The 17166-nt window shown below is 40.5% G+C and overlaps 1 protein-coding gene across 14 annotated transcripts in view; it reads right to left on the bottom strand.

Annotated features, from left to right (window-relative positions):
* SEMA6D (semaphorin 6D) overlaps positions 1-17166 on the bottom strand; it is a 233407-nt gene that overhangs the window by 4625 nt on the left and 211616 nt on the right. For 5 of the 14 annotated variants that reach the window (XM_069798271.1, XM_069798272.1, XM_069798274.1 and 2 more), the window contains 17 exons: positions 10214-10370; positions 9736-9847; positions 9100-9160; positions 8926-8988; positions 8744-8845; positions 8433-8523; positions 8036-8155; positions 7487-7575; positions 6488-6705; positions 6248-6379; positions 5896-6051; positions 5639-5812; positions 4747-4887; positions 4568-4645; positions 3630-3721; positions 3229-3285; positions 1202-1369 (listed from right to left, as the gene is read on the bottom strand). In XM_069798271.1, coding sequence (XP_069654372.1) covers positions 1202-1369; positions 3229-3285; positions 3630-3721; positions 4568-4645; positions 4747-4887; positions 5639-5812; positions 5896-6051; positions 6248-6379; positions 6488-6705; positions 7487-7575; positions 8036-8155; positions 8433-8523; positions 8744-8845; positions 8926-8988; positions 9100-9160; positions 9736-9847; positions 10214-10322 — 1963 coding nt within the window. In that variant the 5' untranslated portion in view covers positions 10323-10370. Of the gene's footprint in view, positions 1-1201; positions 1370-3228; positions 3286-3629; positions 3722-4567; positions 4646-4746; positions 4888-5638; positions 5813-5895; positions 6052-6247; positions 6380-6487; positions 6706-7486; positions 7576-8035; positions 8156-8432; positions 8524-8743; positions 8846-8925; positions 8991-9099; positions 9161-9735; positions 9848-10213; positions 10371-17166 lie in introns of those variants that run through there. The other 9 variants (XM_069798263.1, XM_069798276.1, XM_069798266.1 and 6 more) reach the window with 9 other exon arrangements.

The following is a 17166-nucleotide window of genomic DNA, read 5'->3' as shown; positions in this document are numbered from 1 at the left end:
TTCTGTTAACTATCCTAAGGGATGTTAAAATGAAAGAGCAAGAGGGAAGGAACAGATTCATTTTTGTTAGAGGCAAGGCCTTTGAACATTGTTAATGTTCAGGGTTATAGGTTTTAATGGCACTGTGCAGAAGAAGGAAAACATGAGTGAAGCTCACTAATAGTTATGACACAAAATGTGATTCAGAACCAAGAGCAAATGATAACAGAAACTTAAAGCGAAACAGAAAATAACTGCAACAAATTAAAATGACAAATGCACTGCCATAATGGCTGATAGGAAACCTGATATGTTTTGGTGAATGGTAATAAAACACAAATGGTTTTTGGCTGGTGAGATTTTCAGGAAATACAGAATTGTGCAAACATGTCTGTCACCTGGCTATGCTATGTACTGATGAAGACTTGCGTTAAGTTTTGATTATGGGAGTGGAAGCTTCTTCATTCGTTGGTTGACTGCAATAGTCCTACTGAATTAAAGTCTTTGTTGCTGTAAGAGCCGAATCAAAGGTTCACTTAGCTGAAAGAATGGCTACAGAAAGATGAATTACATTCAGAATATGTTTCTTTTTGTGTTTGGCTTAAAACACGTGTATGTGTCTCTATGTACTGAGATAATCTATAAACTGATGCTCACAGCCAGAGAATAAAAATTCAGCACACCCTTACTCAGATCTGACCCATGTTCTTCAGAAACATGCTACAGGCAGGCAGAGTTAGGGATATGCCCCATTTAACACATGGATCTGTCATGGAGCTGTGCTTTGTTTTCTGTTCTCTCCCCACCCCCAAACCAAATGAAAAAAGAAAACCCATTAAGCTCTTGTAAGCAGCCATTCACGAGGACTAATAGTCTTATCCAAACTAGACTGGTTTGAAAACAACCACCAGAGATGCAGGTAAGTTGTGAATGTCATTTTTTTTAATACATCCAGAACTCCCACTGATTTTAATGGGAGCTTTGGAGCACCCCAGGAATAAAAGGCTGAGCTTATTATCTGTGTTTCCTGTTATAACCTCTAAGCAGCACTCTGTACACTGGATAAGTAGGTATGAAAAACATGATTGCACTGTCTGCATACTCACAGGAAATGCATGTAATATACAGCCCAACTATCATGGCTGTTACATTTAAGCCTTAGACAATGTTGAGACTATCAGGTTTCCATTCAGCTGCAATGTATTCCCTGGTAAGGCCTTACCCTTTGGGACACCTGATAATGGATCAGAATAATCAGAAGTGTTTGGGTCATCTTGAACTACAAATTTCCGAGAGCCAGTCACTTTAGGTTTCCAGGAACCAATCACTTTAGGTGATATAACTGGGATACTTGCCATTGTGGTAATGGAAGCTGAGGAGAACTCCATGTCTGTGGTGGCAAACAGATTTTTATTAATGTGTATTACAGTCAGGCTTTCCTCACTGTTTCACGGCACATCTAAGCTATAGCTGGAGACAGTATTTAATGGGAGTTACAGTCAGAGCAAAATGTGACCCCCTACACTCTGCAGAAGTACAGAGGGCTGGTTAAAATCAGTTGGTTCAAAACTTTAAGTACAAAAAAAACCAACCCCAAAACATTAAAAGATCAACAGCTGCTAGCCAAAAAGCCAGAGAAGTCAAACATGAAAGCAGTGCAAAAGTTAAAGTAAGCAACTGGTGGAGGTGAAAAGCACAACTTGTTCTGCTTATATTCTTCACTGGAGACAACATACTTGGCTGCCTTTTAAACATCTTCAAAAAAAAAAAAAAAGTTACTTGGAAAGATACACACTCATGACAGGTTACGCCTGAGAAACCAGATCAGCTCCATTAGTGCTATTATGGTATACCATGAACTGCTGAATGAGCCATTTCTACAGGTGGGGATGAAAGGAATGTTTTTAACCCCTATTTTGTAATGGTTCCTAAAGAACAATGTTGCATAGATTCTGGCTCCTCTGTGGTACATCTGCTGAACAGAACCACCGTAGCCTACATGAAAATGCACATGAGGAGGAAACACATCAAACTGGGTTTACAGTCCAACGTCTACTTTGTGTTTTGTGTTCACTATCCCAGTAGGTTTGGGCATGAATGTCTATGGCTTGAGATCTGACTGAGAAATGTACATCAAATACACACTCACTCAGGACTTGAAAATAAGGTTCGGTTGTATCTGTGTCCTAAAATACCACTTTGAAAATTCAGTTGATAAACACTCGTGCAAGCAAGGTAGCATTTCCATGTAACACAGTTTGGGGGTTTTTTTTTTTGCTTTCCTAAGTGAGTCTCTTAACTTACATTACAGGTAAGTATATCTGGGAAATATTTGTCTCAAACATTACTTCTTGTCAAGTTACAGAAGTGCAAATATCAGAAACCAAAACACAAAATAATGTTCTTGTTCTTGTTGCGCTCTTGTAAATTTAACATACAAACAGATTATTTTCATATTTGTCAGTCAGAAATGTGCCCTCGGTTTGAAAGCAGAGACCCAAGTTCTGGGAGCAAAGACTGGAAAATAAGGGCTCAGTCTTGCTCCTGTCGAAGTCAACACAGCTCTGCTTTTGAGTTCAACAGAGGAGCACTGGGTCCTATCTCCCTGAACAGCAGGGGCTGACGGTGAAAACGCTACTAGAAAAATCACTGAAGGAGAAAAGGATGCCAAAGTCCATCTGACAACAATGCATGAAGTTTTTTCTGAGCCACCTTTGTCTCCACAAGTCCTCATTCAGCTACATAGTTTGTGATGTTAAATTTTTTCCATTAGCATAAACTACTTACTTAAAACATTTAAAAAATATAGAAATACACATTTTAGAAAATGTGTATTTGTGCAAAAAGCTTGCTGGGAAAGAAGGAAAAGAGGAAAGGAGAGGTAAGGAGGAAGATGATGAAATTCTGCCATTCATCTACTAGAGATGACCAATAGGGGCATTCACAAATGCATGGCTGGGGATAAAGAGTAAAAGCTTAGTGGACGTTCGTGCAGTGAAGATGTCATCTATGTTAATCAGGCTCTTTAATAAAAGATGTCTCAATAAATAATGAGCTGTTAACATGCGGCTACACAGGGTGAAGTGCTGAGTGAGAAGAGTCTGACTATCTTTACCATCAGTGGGAACATGAGTAAAAGCACAAAAATGGAGGATTGCCAACTGTGCAAAAGGAAGGAAAAAAGGGCTGAAAATGCTGAACTGAAGGAAAGTAAAGGTCATTAATTCAAAAAAATTAAAAAAAACTAACCAGATGTTGGGTCGCCAAATATTTTGTAATCTGGTGTAGCTGTAGTAGGCAAAATTTCTAAAAGAATTAAAGGAACAAGTAATCAGTAAAAAGTAACAAAAAGAAAGCAAAAGATCTCAAACCTGAGTAATGGAAAATAAAAAATAAAATATTACTGGTTACAAAAAATAAATTCTTCAATACTTTGCTGTAGACCCCAAACAGTTGTAAACTGGTGAAAGAAAGACAAAACTCTGCCACCCAGGACCAAAAAGCTCAGCTTTGTGAACATCCACAGTAACACTAGCTGATGTGTTCACCATGTTACTGAAAAGCTCATCATAAATTTAACATCCATAGTGAGGTGTGGCCACAGACTACTGTTGAGACATAATTAACGAGCAGCAATGACTATGCCTTACCATGGCAGTCCCCAAACTGGGCTGTGTTGCCGTATTCGACATCTTGCACATATCCTCCGGTGCTGTGGTTGTATGAAACAAACAAAGAGAACCTGCAATTAACAGTATTAGTAGGGAAACAAATGGTGATTTTTTTTTTTTTCTGGAAGCAGCAAATGGAAACACACACAAGAGCTAGTGTATGGCCCCAAAAATTGTTTTACAAAATGAACAAGTTAGTTATAACCAGGCTTTAAAACTCTATATACCTGCTTATGCCAGGAAATAGAAAAAAAAAAAATTAAAAAAATCCCTTTTTTCAGCAACTTCATCATGTCTTTTGCATTGGGCATGCTCTTGTTTTTAGATACAACCATCCAATTATACTAGTTAAACTTTGCACTGGCCTGCTACAAAGGCCTCTTTTTCAGATACAGCTGCTAATGCACTGTATATTACAGACTTGATTTGTGCAAAATGCCTTTGGTATGCATATATATCACCCAAGCTCCAGCGTGGAGGCAAAATCTTACTCTTTTCCTGCTGTGAACCCTGTGCTTTCATATTTGCAATTGACTGCGCCCTGGCCGTGAGCGCGCCTGGGGCAGCATACTGTCTACTGTCCTCTCTGAGCTGCTCAGGTTTGCAGGTAGCAATTTCTTGCCTTCCTGCCTCCAACTGCTCTTCCTAGGGGTCTGCTTGTCGTCCCCCCCCCCCGCAAAAAACCCTCCCACTGAAAGTAAGTCTTCACCCAGAAATTGCAGAATTAGGTCAGACTTCAGCATTCTGTTCTCTTACATATACAGTACACTGAAAAAACATCTTAAAAAAAAATGGAGATTTATGAATTGAGTGCAAGGGAACAGGCATAGGATATGAGCTCACATGGTCTATAAAGCATATGCAGAGATGCTGGGCTAATCTGAAAAAGAATACTTACAGCATAAAAGAATACTTACAGCATGCCTGGTGTCACTCTTCCACATGCCTCATGGTCTAACCAGCCACAGTACGGGTCCCGTGAAGCAATACATGCCCTTGCAAGAGAAAAACCCCAAAAAATCATGCATTTTTTACTTCCTTCCTAAGAGATGTTGGTGCCTTTCCTTTAAGGGGGAGTTCAGGAACGGGGCCGTACTTTTTACATGACCCGTGACGCTCACACCGACTCAGAGGAATTCTAATGACGCAGCTGGAGAATGCCACGAACAGAGCATGGTGGTCTCTATCCAGCTGAAGGGAAATGACTCTTCTGTCCTCCTCGCTCTCAGCATTACACCTGGTCAGCAAAAATAATGGGAGGCCATTATTTTAGTAACTGTAGTACTTTGTGCAACGCTTACACTGCAAACATTTTATTTATTTATTGTCTATGCAGATACTGAAAAGAGACTTTTTACATATATAAGTGTAACTTACTGGTCTTTGCTGAGTGATTTCTAAACAAACCTATGGGTTATCAAATGCCAGCTTCTGGCTCTTATTTACAGCTAGGTGACAAGTTCGCTGAACTATGTAGGAAAGAAATCCAAATCCATTTTCTCTGTTCTCTCGGTCGGCATAAATATCTCAACAGAGCAGAACCGAAGTCCTGTATTGGACAACTGTAAAGTCTAATTGGAACGCTTCCATTCCCAAATTCTTTGTGCAAGAATAAGCAAGTTTAAAATGATTAGATGTAGTTTATACATTATTGGTCACTCTTGAGAAACCCTCAAGATAAGCTCACATCATTTCTTTTTAACAGCAGCAGACAGTTCTGACGTGTCATACTCAGGAAGAAGTGTATCTATTTGTGGAAGAATGAGACTGTATCATTGACGTCACTGGAGTGGAATTAGGTTGTTCACTCAACCCATGCAAAATGGCAAGTGACCAAATATTTTCAGGTTATTCAACACAGGGAACACCATGAAATGACAAACAAGAGGTGATGCTGGTGATAATGAGTTGGTTTTCGTTTACCATAATTTGTTTTAGCTAGGTACCAAGGACAAGATGAAGAGCTTAGGTGTTCTCATAATACTTACTTTGCATGATTATATGCTTCAATCTCTTCCAGTAACACACTGTCATTCAAAGAAAAAGGCCTGGTCTTTGCCAAGATTTTAAGTACTACTCCTGCTTCAGAGCCAACAAATATGACTGTGTAGTTCTGGTAGGGTCCAGCAGCGTGGTCTACAGCAATTGCTGTCAATCTGTATCTATCAAGACCAAAAGGTGTATCATTAACAGCGCGCTTTCTCGTTTTCCTTTTCACATGCGTTATTTGTGAACAATGTCATACCTGACACGTGTTTTGGTAAACCAGGGCTCCTCAATGACTGAGGGAACAGCTGAATCCATCAAAGGATGAGATTTGATGAAGGAGAGTGTTTCGTCTGGGAAATCAATGGAGGTTTTGTAAGCTTCTGCTAGGCCGTGTTTTGCACAGCAGCCAGGTCTGAAAGGAGAGCAACATTGTTTTCCTCTTGATATTTTAGTTAATGAGAGATGGCAGCCTGCTAATGAGCATCCTTATGGCTGAAGTGTAAAGCTCTGCTTTGGTTTTTACCTGACAAGACACTCAAGAGTGCAGCTGATTTAAGGTAGCTCTTTACAAGGACGATATTATGGCACCATGAGTAAGAACCTTTTACCTTGGCTTTGGTACTTTGTCTTCAGGTACAGCTGTCCAAACAGAGTCAGGAGTCTTTTGTTCTTTAAATCTCCCTTTAAAGACTTTCTCAATGTCATCCATGCTGAAAGCACACACTGCTGAACCAGGGATGCTGCAAAATTAGAAAAATAGTTGCAAGAACTCAGACTACAATGGCACCAATTTCAGTGTAAAAGAGAACCAAAGAACTACCTTTGATGTAAGGTTGCTCATCTCTCACCTGTTAAGCTGTGTGGTGAATACACCGACAACTGTGGGGACTCCATTGATTTCTATTATGTCTGTGATAGACTGCAGAACATCGAAGTAGAAGAATGAATCCCCAGGAACTGAGCAGTTGAGCCGAGCTTTCAGAAAGGATGTCCAATGTTTCTCCAGGACTCTTTGGGACCCTCCCATGTCATTTTTACATATGCGAGCCACACGGGAATACACAGCCTGTGACCGGAAAAAAAAAAAAAAAAAAAAAAGAAAAGGGACAAAGGCTTGAGAGATGCAAGGAAGACAGTGCCTGTTTCTGAGCTGTTAATGAAACACCAAAGATAATTTTGTTAACAGGAAGCTGCCATTTATCTGCACAGAAAGGATGAAAGCAAACAGTGTTTAGCTCGTAGTGCACAGGCATCTTAACCTATCACCAAGCAAATGCAACTCTGCAGCTTGTCCCCACCCTTTTTTCCCTTCAAAATCATACTGTTAGTGAGATTTAAAGACTTTAATTAACCATGTGTAAAGGACTTAATAATTTATTATAGAATATCCTTCCATGGTGAGGCACAAGTATTATACTCTGTACTGGCATGACTGAATTATTCAATATCCAGGGACATTAGAGAAACTTCTTTGAAACTCTTCTTTTGTGTTGTTTCCTTTTGTTTCTTTAATATGCATGAAAAAACCCTCAGACTTTCCATTACTTGCCGCAAGTGTTAAGGCAACAGCAACACTAAGGCCAGAGCAACACTAAAAGATACCTGTAGCGAGCTCGCCTAAACAGCAAGGCATAGAGAACAGAAACAACTTTTTGGCTGAAGAATGCACTGCTCTATTTCTCTCCTCCCCACCCCCACCGTAAATTATAATGATGGGAAAACTGTGCGAACTCTGTACTAGCCCCTACTTCGTATTGTAAACTGTGCTTGTTACTGATGCTGTTTTAGGATGATCTCATTCTGCCACGGCTCATGGCTACCTGACAGCTCGCTGTGACGATACCTACCTTGCCTAAATTATTGTGCTCTACAGCAATTTCTCGGAAGAAGAAATAAACGTAGTTCCCGTATTCTATGGCATGGAGGAAGTGTGGTTCTGTAAGAAAGAGTAAGGAGAAGGTTAATTCAAAGAACTACTTAATCAGCATACGACACTGACTATGCTGTGTGACTTGGCGGCTTCTCCACAGGTCCATACCAGCTAACATGAGCTCCAGTCTTGCAGATACTTTAGGAATGTCCAAATATGGGTGCGCTGGAGCTTAAACGAACTTGAAGTCTCTAATGTTGGCTAATGGCCTGTAAAAAGGCCTCACAGAAATTGCACTTCAGTTAAGGTATTTTGTTACTGCAGATTCATTCACTGATGTATTTAACAAAAATTTTGCTTTATTTGTATTAAACTGCTTTTTTGTCATAATCGTACTATATCGAAAGCTGCATATATGCTCACATTGTAGCATACGTGTAAATCATGCTGGCTGTGAACTACCTGACCCTCTGTGCCACTGAAATTACATCTGCCATGTGTATGGGAAAATACTCCCCCAACTTACCTTTTATCCATTTGGAATCATACTTTATTGTTCTTAGGGCAGATCCATCCCCCATGCTGCGATAAATAACAGCGTCACTTGCCAGGAAATCTGCTACTGTTGCTGAATACAATTTTCCATCTAAAACAGAAGTTGAAAACGTGGTATTAAGAGGCCTTTAATAATCTACAGAATTCTGACTAGCCTGTATTTTTCCCCATTTCTTTCCTTCTACTCTTCCCCAAAGTGCTGTAACCTATTTATTAACAGGTCAGCTTCTAATCCTTTGGAGGCCCTTTTAAAAATTTAAGAGCAGGGGCACCATGACACCTTTAGCTTTCCTGTGCTCGCTTTAAAAGCTCTCTGGCTCCTTTGGTGTCATTAATCATTTAGACTCATTACAAGCAAAAGTTCTTACCAGCAAAGAGGGCGACATTGGTTTGTCTGGCATCAAATGGGCATCTTGCCAAACCACTAATTTCCTCCCCATCATACTCTAAGGTATTCAGCTAGAGAAGAAAAATAAATGGGTGATAGTGCCATTTCTATTTTGTACACTGGCACAGAAGTAAAACATTGTCTTTCCACAAAACTTAATTCAGCACATTGGCTTCTGTCTGTTTTTACTTCACCTTGAAGCACTCTCCAATCACACTGGATGTATTTGCTATAGCATAATTAGTGCAAGCAAACCCAGTAACAGATTAATGACATTTTCAATATTCTTACCCGATAGTATCTGCACATAGGGTTAAATGCATTTGTTCCACAGACAAACACCATCTCATCATTCCTTGGAACAAAGACTTTAATGAAGTTATGGCATTCGTCCTGAAAAGAGAGTAAGATGTATGATCACAGACTTCACATATATTTGTGTTGTTATTCTATGATGTATGTGCTAAGCTTACTTTATGTTTGCCTTTCATAGCACAGTTCTCTCTGTCCTGCTGCCTTGACCTCCATGTTAATTTCTGTTAAATCAAACCAGAAAAGAACATTAGATTTCCTTTCCACAAAAAAATCTTAAAAAAATTAAAACCAAAGAAAATACCTCTCCCTTGCCAGCACCTGTATCTACTCACCTTGCTTGCAGTAACTTCTGATTTTGGAACTTCATTTAAGTTTACAGTGTAAACTTGGTCCCTGTTGCAAAAAGACACAAGTAAATTCATTAATTCATTTGCCTTATTTTTTATAAGCTAAATCTATTTTTAGAGTGTTTTGTTAGACCAGAAACTTCTATGAAATGCTTATGGATTTATTATGTGTTTAATACAAATCAGAGAAGACTGGTCATGGGCAACATGGGGTGGTTTTAATTTTTATTGGTATGGTCCTTAGACAGCACCTACAGTGTCCAGCTATCCATCTCTGTCCTTCTGTTCTGCTGAAGACTAATCCGGACTGTAAATTTCAAGTGTGCTATACTCAATTCCTACATCCCTGATGTGTCAGTCCAAGTTTAAAATGATCAGGGCAGTAATATAAAAGAGGTAAAAGAGTATTTGATCATTGGTTTAGCATAACTACAGTAACTGCAGCCTTCAAATCCAATTTTCATGCACTGGCCATAGATACGGTATATTTCTCTGGGAAGTCCTCTCCCAATTCTTATTTTTATCATATTCTGCAGATTTTTCTAAATGAATTTTACACATAAATGCAAAACCAGAAGAGAAAAGAATTTTAATCTAATGAACTGAGTGAAGGAAAATTACCTGCCAGCAATATAAAGTGTGTCTCGAATTTTCAACATCAGTTGGAAGTCCAGTCTGTGCTGAGATTCATTGCCTGAAGGGCGTCCTCTAAATACTGGATATTGCCTTGAATCTGCAAGTAAAAATGGGCTACACCATCACTCAGGATTATAGAGCTAAAGAATCAATATATGGCATTGATTAGCTGTATATACTAGGTGTAGAAGGGTTTAAACTAAATTCCTTGAGTAATGTCTTGAATATAAATGAGAAAAAGATGGCTAATGTCAGCAAATGTTCTTTTTCCTGAAGTTATTGCTGTATTTCTGATTGCTTTTTTAAGAAAATGATTAAGTGTTCTATTAAAGATACAAAGCCAGTAAACACATTTCAATTTGAAAGGAAAGAGACTTCTTTTTTTTTTTTAACTTCCCAAAGGAAAAAACCCAAACATTAAAACTCTTTCCCCAGTGGTTAGCACCATTTGCAGATTACTTACAGTGGTAGTCAACAACATTAATAGGGTCCTCGTCTTCAGGGAAGCTGACAGCTCGGCACTGGGACAGACTCATTAGCATCACGGAGGCACAAAGCAGAGGAAGCCTCATGGCTGGTGAAAGATGAGCACTACCTTTGCGGCAACACTGTTTAACTACCTGGAAAACAGGAACACGCCAGTGAGATTTCAGCAGCACAGGACAGTAAATGTGACTTCCTACTGGAGAAGAAGGGTTTTTTTGTTTGTATTTGAGCACTGGCAGCAGTGGACTAAATTGGTGCTTATGAAAGGCTCCTGTATGTACATTGATGGAAAACTGCTGCGTGACATATCCCTACTCAAAGCTGCTCTGAAACATATTGATGTTTGCTAATTTTTAGCTGGATTTACAGGCATTTCCGAAGAAGCTGACGCCTGTCAGCCCATTTAATTCACGGGAATCACAAACAGAACGTGCAGGCTGCTGACCTGGCAAGAAAAATTGTCAAACTTAGGATTAGAATTTTAATTAAACTACAATCTCTTTCCATCCCCTCTATCACTGAATGTCATCCAATAAAACCCTTTCCCCATAAAATACCTAAATCTTATCCACAAAAAGTCATGACATACACAATCTGTCTAAACATCCATGCCATGTTTTAAAGTTATTGCTTGTTTCCAGGCTGTGCCATCATAATACTAAGCTTAACATGCTCATTGCGAAAGACCTTATGTCTAGGACCAGACACTTGATGCTTTGCCTTGTGCAGTGATTTACACAAGTGCACAGTAAATGCGAAAATGCTGCCTCTGCAGTGTGGCAGTGCTTGTCCCGTGCTTTGCAAGGATGGCAAGAGACTCAAATGGGGGCACAATGCTGAGCTGGGTTCCCAAGATGCCACTTTCCCCCTAATTCTATTTGTTACTGTAGGAAGCTAGCAACTTCAGAGACTTTCACGGTGGGGTTATTTTGTGTGTGTGTGTGCTCTATAGATTATACAGCACATACTAAGATAGCACCACAACATTATACAACAAAGCTTTTAAGAGGGGAAGGGAAACAACTTCTCCAATTAAACCGCAGGAATATTTTAGTGAGCAGAATGTAACTACTCAAGTTGCAATTTGGGTAGGATGCAAGAAAACGCATCTCAAAGTGAAATGCGATCCTTAATGACCACAAGTGGTCTGGGCAGGGGTCATATTTCTCATTAGAAACCTGGCAAATGTAGTACTATTCCCTCCTCCAACCTTTTGGAGGCATTCATTCAGCCCCGATTCACAGGTCACAGCTTTGAGTCACCAGCTCGATGCCCTGCAGTTGCTGAAATTGGTTATTAAACTCTTTGTCTAAAGAGAAAAAAAGAAGTCTTTCCATTTTAATGTTTCAAGAATTGCTGTGAGATTTACACATTGCCAGCACAAAGTGCCAGGCCTGATCCAGCAAAGCACATAAGTATTAATCATTTAATAATTTGAAAAGCAATTAAAAAACCCCTTCATAACAACACTTAACCTTTCAGTAATGTTTACTGGGGATGAAAATACTGTATTTGTTAATTGATGCTACAGCTGGCTAGGGGCAGGGCTTCTTCCTTCCATAAGGCTGCTGAGCTCTGTCAGTTCAGGCAGGACTGTGAGGAAACCAACTTAAAGGCTGATAATATTTGGGGGTGGAGGTGTTGTCTGAATGCCTGTCCATTACAGACTGACCTCAAAAGAAGCGTTTTCCACTGTTAATGATATTTCTGTATCTCAGTCCACCAGTCCAGAACGAATGGGCTGTGCTCTTAGTCAAGATTGATGAGTGCAGTGGTTAATAAACACTAATGATTCCTGGCACTTTCCCTCTGCTCTTCCTTGTCCTGACATGGCCTCTTCAGCTGAAGCATCTTGCGTTAAATTACTGATGAGCAAACTTAAAACAAACTGGAATTAATAAAGTTAGTCAAATTAGTTCTTTCTTGTGAAAGCATCATTAGAGCAAAGTCCTGCAGCACAGTGGCTCCCAGACACAATAACAAATCATTAATGGTTACATAATTTCTTTTTTGTGTCTTTTTTTTTCAAGAAAAGCAGACTCCAAGTATCCAACCCACTAACATCCCAGTGAAAGAAGAGAAAGGGGAGGCACACAAACTGTATGTTGAGTCAGTGCACAGTAACATCTGTAAGGTGCTTAGTAAAAGTCCTCCCTGAAGCCTCGTTTTCTTGGAGAACAAATGAATACAAATTGCCAAAGAGCAAGAAGATCTCCCAGCCATGTAGGCTTTAGTTAGCATAGAAGATGAGCCTGTTCATGGCCCACACATCATGACTCAAAGAGACCCTGGCCTGGCTGCAGAACGCACACAGCCTGCAACCTGTACAAGTTCTGCCACTATCAAGCATGGGCACGTATTAGGAAGTTTCTTTTTTGCTCTTTCCTGTCTAGGAAGAATCCACTGGGGCAACAAATAGGAAACTTAAATGTAACCTGCCTTACAAAGGCAGATACTGTGTTCTGGGCTGGAGGAAATGGCTGCAGAGAACAAAAGGGCAACTTGCTGTGTATTGGCCACAAAAACTATGACCTAAAACCACAATGTCACAAAACCAAAAAGGATGTGACCGAAATGCCAGGTAAACAAAGAGAGTATCAGTTCTCTCAATTAGATTCAAATCTCAGGGGGTATACCATACTCCCTAAAACAAGGCAAAGTTTTGTAAATGTAAAACCACAGGATGTGTCTCCCTAGAGATTGCATCCAGAGCAGAAACAAACTCATATTTACGTTTTCCTCAAAAAACCCCCAAACCTCTTAATATACTCCAGAGGTGAACTCTGAGAACACGAAAGGCAGGAATAGTTATGTTCAGCAATCTCTTTTAACTAAACATCACCTGTCACAAGTCCCTATCAAAAAAAAAGTCTACAGCTGCATGAAGCACAGACCTCTGTCATGACAAGAGCAAAAAGCAGACAGAGAGCTGGACTGGATCAGCAAACCACAGGTAATCACTTCTTACCAGGTAAGTAAGGTAAGACTTACCAGGTAAGCCAGGTAAGAAATACAGATTTCTTTATTATTTTGCTTGTTAAAACATTACAAGAAAATGAACAGTAGCTCTGATTTCTAGCTACGTATGAAAAGGAAATGCACCTGCTTCAAGAAGCATTTCAATGCACCTTTTAGCTGGTTGGACACAGGCTTGAGATCAGAACCACTGAAAAGAGAATAAACTTGGAATAACAGCTGTTCCCTGGATAATCAGAAAAAATGGGCTCCATCTAGCCCTTGGAACAGGGGTTTATGACAGCCAGGTGTATGCTTCTGGTAGACACAGATAGGCTGGTGTGAAAGACATAATTTTTGCCACATTCAACCCTTTTAACAGAGGCCACTACCGGGGACTACAAATAACAACGCTGAAGTATCTGTTTGGAACAGAATAGCTGATTATGAAATGCTGACAATGCCTACCTTCAAGAAAATGCAGAAAACAATCATACTCTGGGTCTGATTATTTTTCCCCAGCAAGGATTCAGCCAGTTTTTGATTAATTTCTCTTATAAATTGCATTCCTAGCATTTCTGCAAGGAAACAATTCACGGCAAGTGCAATGTTTGGAAATTACCATATTGCTATCCCTGTTTTGCAGCTGGGGAGTTGAGGCACAGATCAAGACTGAATTTTTGACTAAGGCCAACCACCAAAAAAGCCTTGTCAAAGGACCTGAGCTGCTCTGGGTGACGCGTGATCATTTGTTGCAGCACAGGCAAATTGGCCAATGTCACCCAGGTGGAAAAGCTAGTAACAGATCAGAGATCTTCCAGCCATTTGGTCTATGCCATAACTAGTCGTGTAGGCAAATACAAAGAAACAGAGGTATAAACGTTAACTGGTGGCATAAATCCCCATCGGTAAAGACGACAGCAGCCTGACTGAAACAGGCCTCAGGGCAAGTGCTGTTGGTCAAGTGGAAGGTAACAGTTGTCCCAAGTAATAAACTGGCTCTTTGTGGCTGGCACCTTTCAATTTCAGATACGAATCCCATCCTTCAATTCCTGATTGGGGGAATCCAGAGAAGCAGGATATAATTTCTGTTAAAATATGAGCCCTCCTTCAAACAATCACACATGAAGGGGAACAGGCTGGTGTTTCTTGCCCATTAATCTACTCCAGCCTTTGACAACGCACTGGTGACACTCCATCAATCATCTTTCTGTGCACTGCCACGTAAAGAGAAGGGGGGGAGGGAAAGGGCATTCAGCCAGCTGGAGAGAAGCAACACATAAAATAGCTTCAAACCAGACTGATGCAATACCTTCTACTCACTAAAAAACAAAACCAACCCCAAACAACACCCTCCCTGCAAAAAACCAACCCAACCCCCCCCCAAAGCCTTAAAAGTCTCCTTAACACAATAAATGCTTCTCAAAATGCTAAGCACAGACAGGAGTGTGGTATGGCAAATCCAGGCTGAAGTTCAAGATAGGTCAGAACAAAAGACATATCCTAAAAGTTAGTTCACTTGTGGAGAGTTTGGCAAGGCAAAGGAGAAAAGGGTTGCAATAATAAAAGCTGAAAAAAAGGCACATAGCATGAAAAGGCTGAAATGACTACATCATCTTCCTTCTTCACCAGACACAGGGGAAAACCAGGCTGTTAGGTGAGATCAAGGATCTCCTCCGTGCTTGGAGGTATGCGTTAACTGTAATGTTGAGGGGGGACGGGCAGAACCCATTAGTAATATGCTGAGCTTAGCCAATTTATGTGATGTGGTTTCCCACAATCCCAAGTGACTGGACTTTGACAGATCAGGAAATCCCTGTTGTCCTCTGCTCCTTCCTGCATGCAAATGGATCCCTGACAGCACTAATTAGTGCAAACGCACGAACTAGTGCATACCTGTGATGGTACCTTCCAAAATTTTGAGCATGAAACCACTCTAATAATAAATAAAAGTTAAAACAAAAAAATCTTTTACCACCGCTTGTTCACAGATGCTCAGCAAGTTTCTCGGGGCCTACAGCTGAGATTTCAGTTCCTCTTTCTGACCGAGAGCAAAGCAGATCCTGTGCAATACTCAGCAACTTCCACTCATCTCAGCCCTTGAGACAAGCCCCTTGTGAGGGTCACAGTGCATCCTCGGACAGTGGCTTCAGGGCACTGAGCAGCTGGCCAAATCAGTGCTCCAAAGCTCTTTAACCAGAAGACTACTGTCCTGGTTTCAGCTGGGATAGAGTTGATTGTCTTCCTAGTAGCTGGTACAGTGCTATGTTCTGAGTTCAGTATGTGAAGAATGTTGATAATACTGATGTTTTCAGTTGTTGCTCAGTAGTGTTTAGACTATAGTCAAGGATTTTTCAGCTTCTCATGCCCAGCCAGGGCACCTGACCCAAACTGGCCAACAGTGTATTCCATACCATGGGACGTCCCATCTAGTTTAGGAACTGGGAAGGGGGGGGGGGGCAGGGATTCGCCGCTCGGGGACTGGCTGGGTGTCGGTCGGCAGGTGGTGAGCAATTGCCCTGCGCATCATTTGTACATTTCAATCCTTTTATTACTACTGTTGTCATTTTATTAGTGTTATCATTATTAGTTTCTTCTTTTCTGTTCTATTAAACCGTTCATATCTCAACCCATGAGTTTTACTTCTTTTCCTGATTTTCTCCCCCATCCAGCGGGGAGTGAGTGAGTGGCTGCGTGATGCTTAGTTGCTGGCTGGGGTTAAACCACGACAACTACTCAAACAACAAAGATCTGTTGGCCGGGTTACAGCAAGTAACAGATTTCACTTGCAACCAAATAAAAGTTATGTTAGTCTCTGAATGGGAACTTACTTGTGTTTAGCACCCCCCTGCCTTTTTTTTTGGATGCAAAGGACTAGTGTAAAAAGGCTAAAAATATTGTTTACTATTGCCTCAGGGATTATCTTTTGATGTACAACTCACTTATGGCCCACTAACTGCAGGTTGAAAGGGTATGGTTCAAATTCTGGCCTTCATGAAGTTAAAAGGTGTGCTGGCAGTGACTCCATTTTAGGGGGCTAAGGATTCACACATGAGTTTATTTCCTGATGGTAACTGCTACCAGGTGGGAAAAGTTCAACTTCTTGAGCCAGCTGCAGAGAGAACAGCTTGCCAGTAAGGTGCTGGTACAGGGGCTGGACCTGCGCTTCACTAGTGCATAGTACAGAAAGGTAGGTTGTCACTGAATTTTGGTTTGTCAAGCACGTCAATCTTTTCAGAAGATAAAACATTTAGAAGAAAATATGTGAAGGTGGTACAGGCTGCCTTCAGTGGTGCCCTAGACCTGTTGTAGAAATGTATGCATTGGCAACCATGGATGCATCAGAATATTCACTCAGAATAGCACCTTATCCCTGCTGTGCACAGGATAAAATAACTCTAGAGCAGAGCCACACACTGGGGGAGCCAGGCCAAAGTGTGTTTTGGTAATCAAACCATGAAATGCAGCATTTTTGTATCATCCAAGTCAAAATATAAGACCAGCATGGCCCAGGCTCTGGTGGCTTGAACTCTAGAAAGGGAGTAAACAATTCTTTATCCTACCTCTATTTTTTTGGTCTTGGTCCTTTTTTCTATGTCTCACTGCATGAAATGGGTATAACGAGTCATTTGCTTACAAGCCAGAAAGTATTCTGCATAGAATGCAACATTTGCCTTCAAAATCTGTATCAGTATCTATTATATGAGAAGCAGAGGATTAGATTCCCATTTTAGGTCATATCTATACACAGGTTCTCCAATGATGCAATTGCTTTTCAGTGTGGTAAGTCCTCCTAAAACAAGAGTACAACAGCCTGCATAAATGTTGTGATTTTCTTTTTCTTTTTTTTTCAAATGGCATTCCAGTATAAATGTGTTTCTTCTAATGAAGGCTGACTTCAGTAAGGTTCCTGAAGGCAATGCCTGACATAGGGGTTTACTGTATATTCGAGTCTCGGAGATTGTCTATGATGTG

This window comes from Haliaeetus albicilla, chromosome 12, assembly GCF_947461875.1.
Source record: "Haliaeetus albicilla chromosome 12, bHalAlb1.1, whole genome shotgun sequence".
NCBI lineage: Eukaryota > Metazoa > Chordata > Aves > Accipitriformes > Accipitridae > Haliaeetus > Haliaeetus albicilla.
Note: the sequence above shows the minus strand (reverse complement) of the source record. Positions and strands in the feature narration are given on the sequence as shown.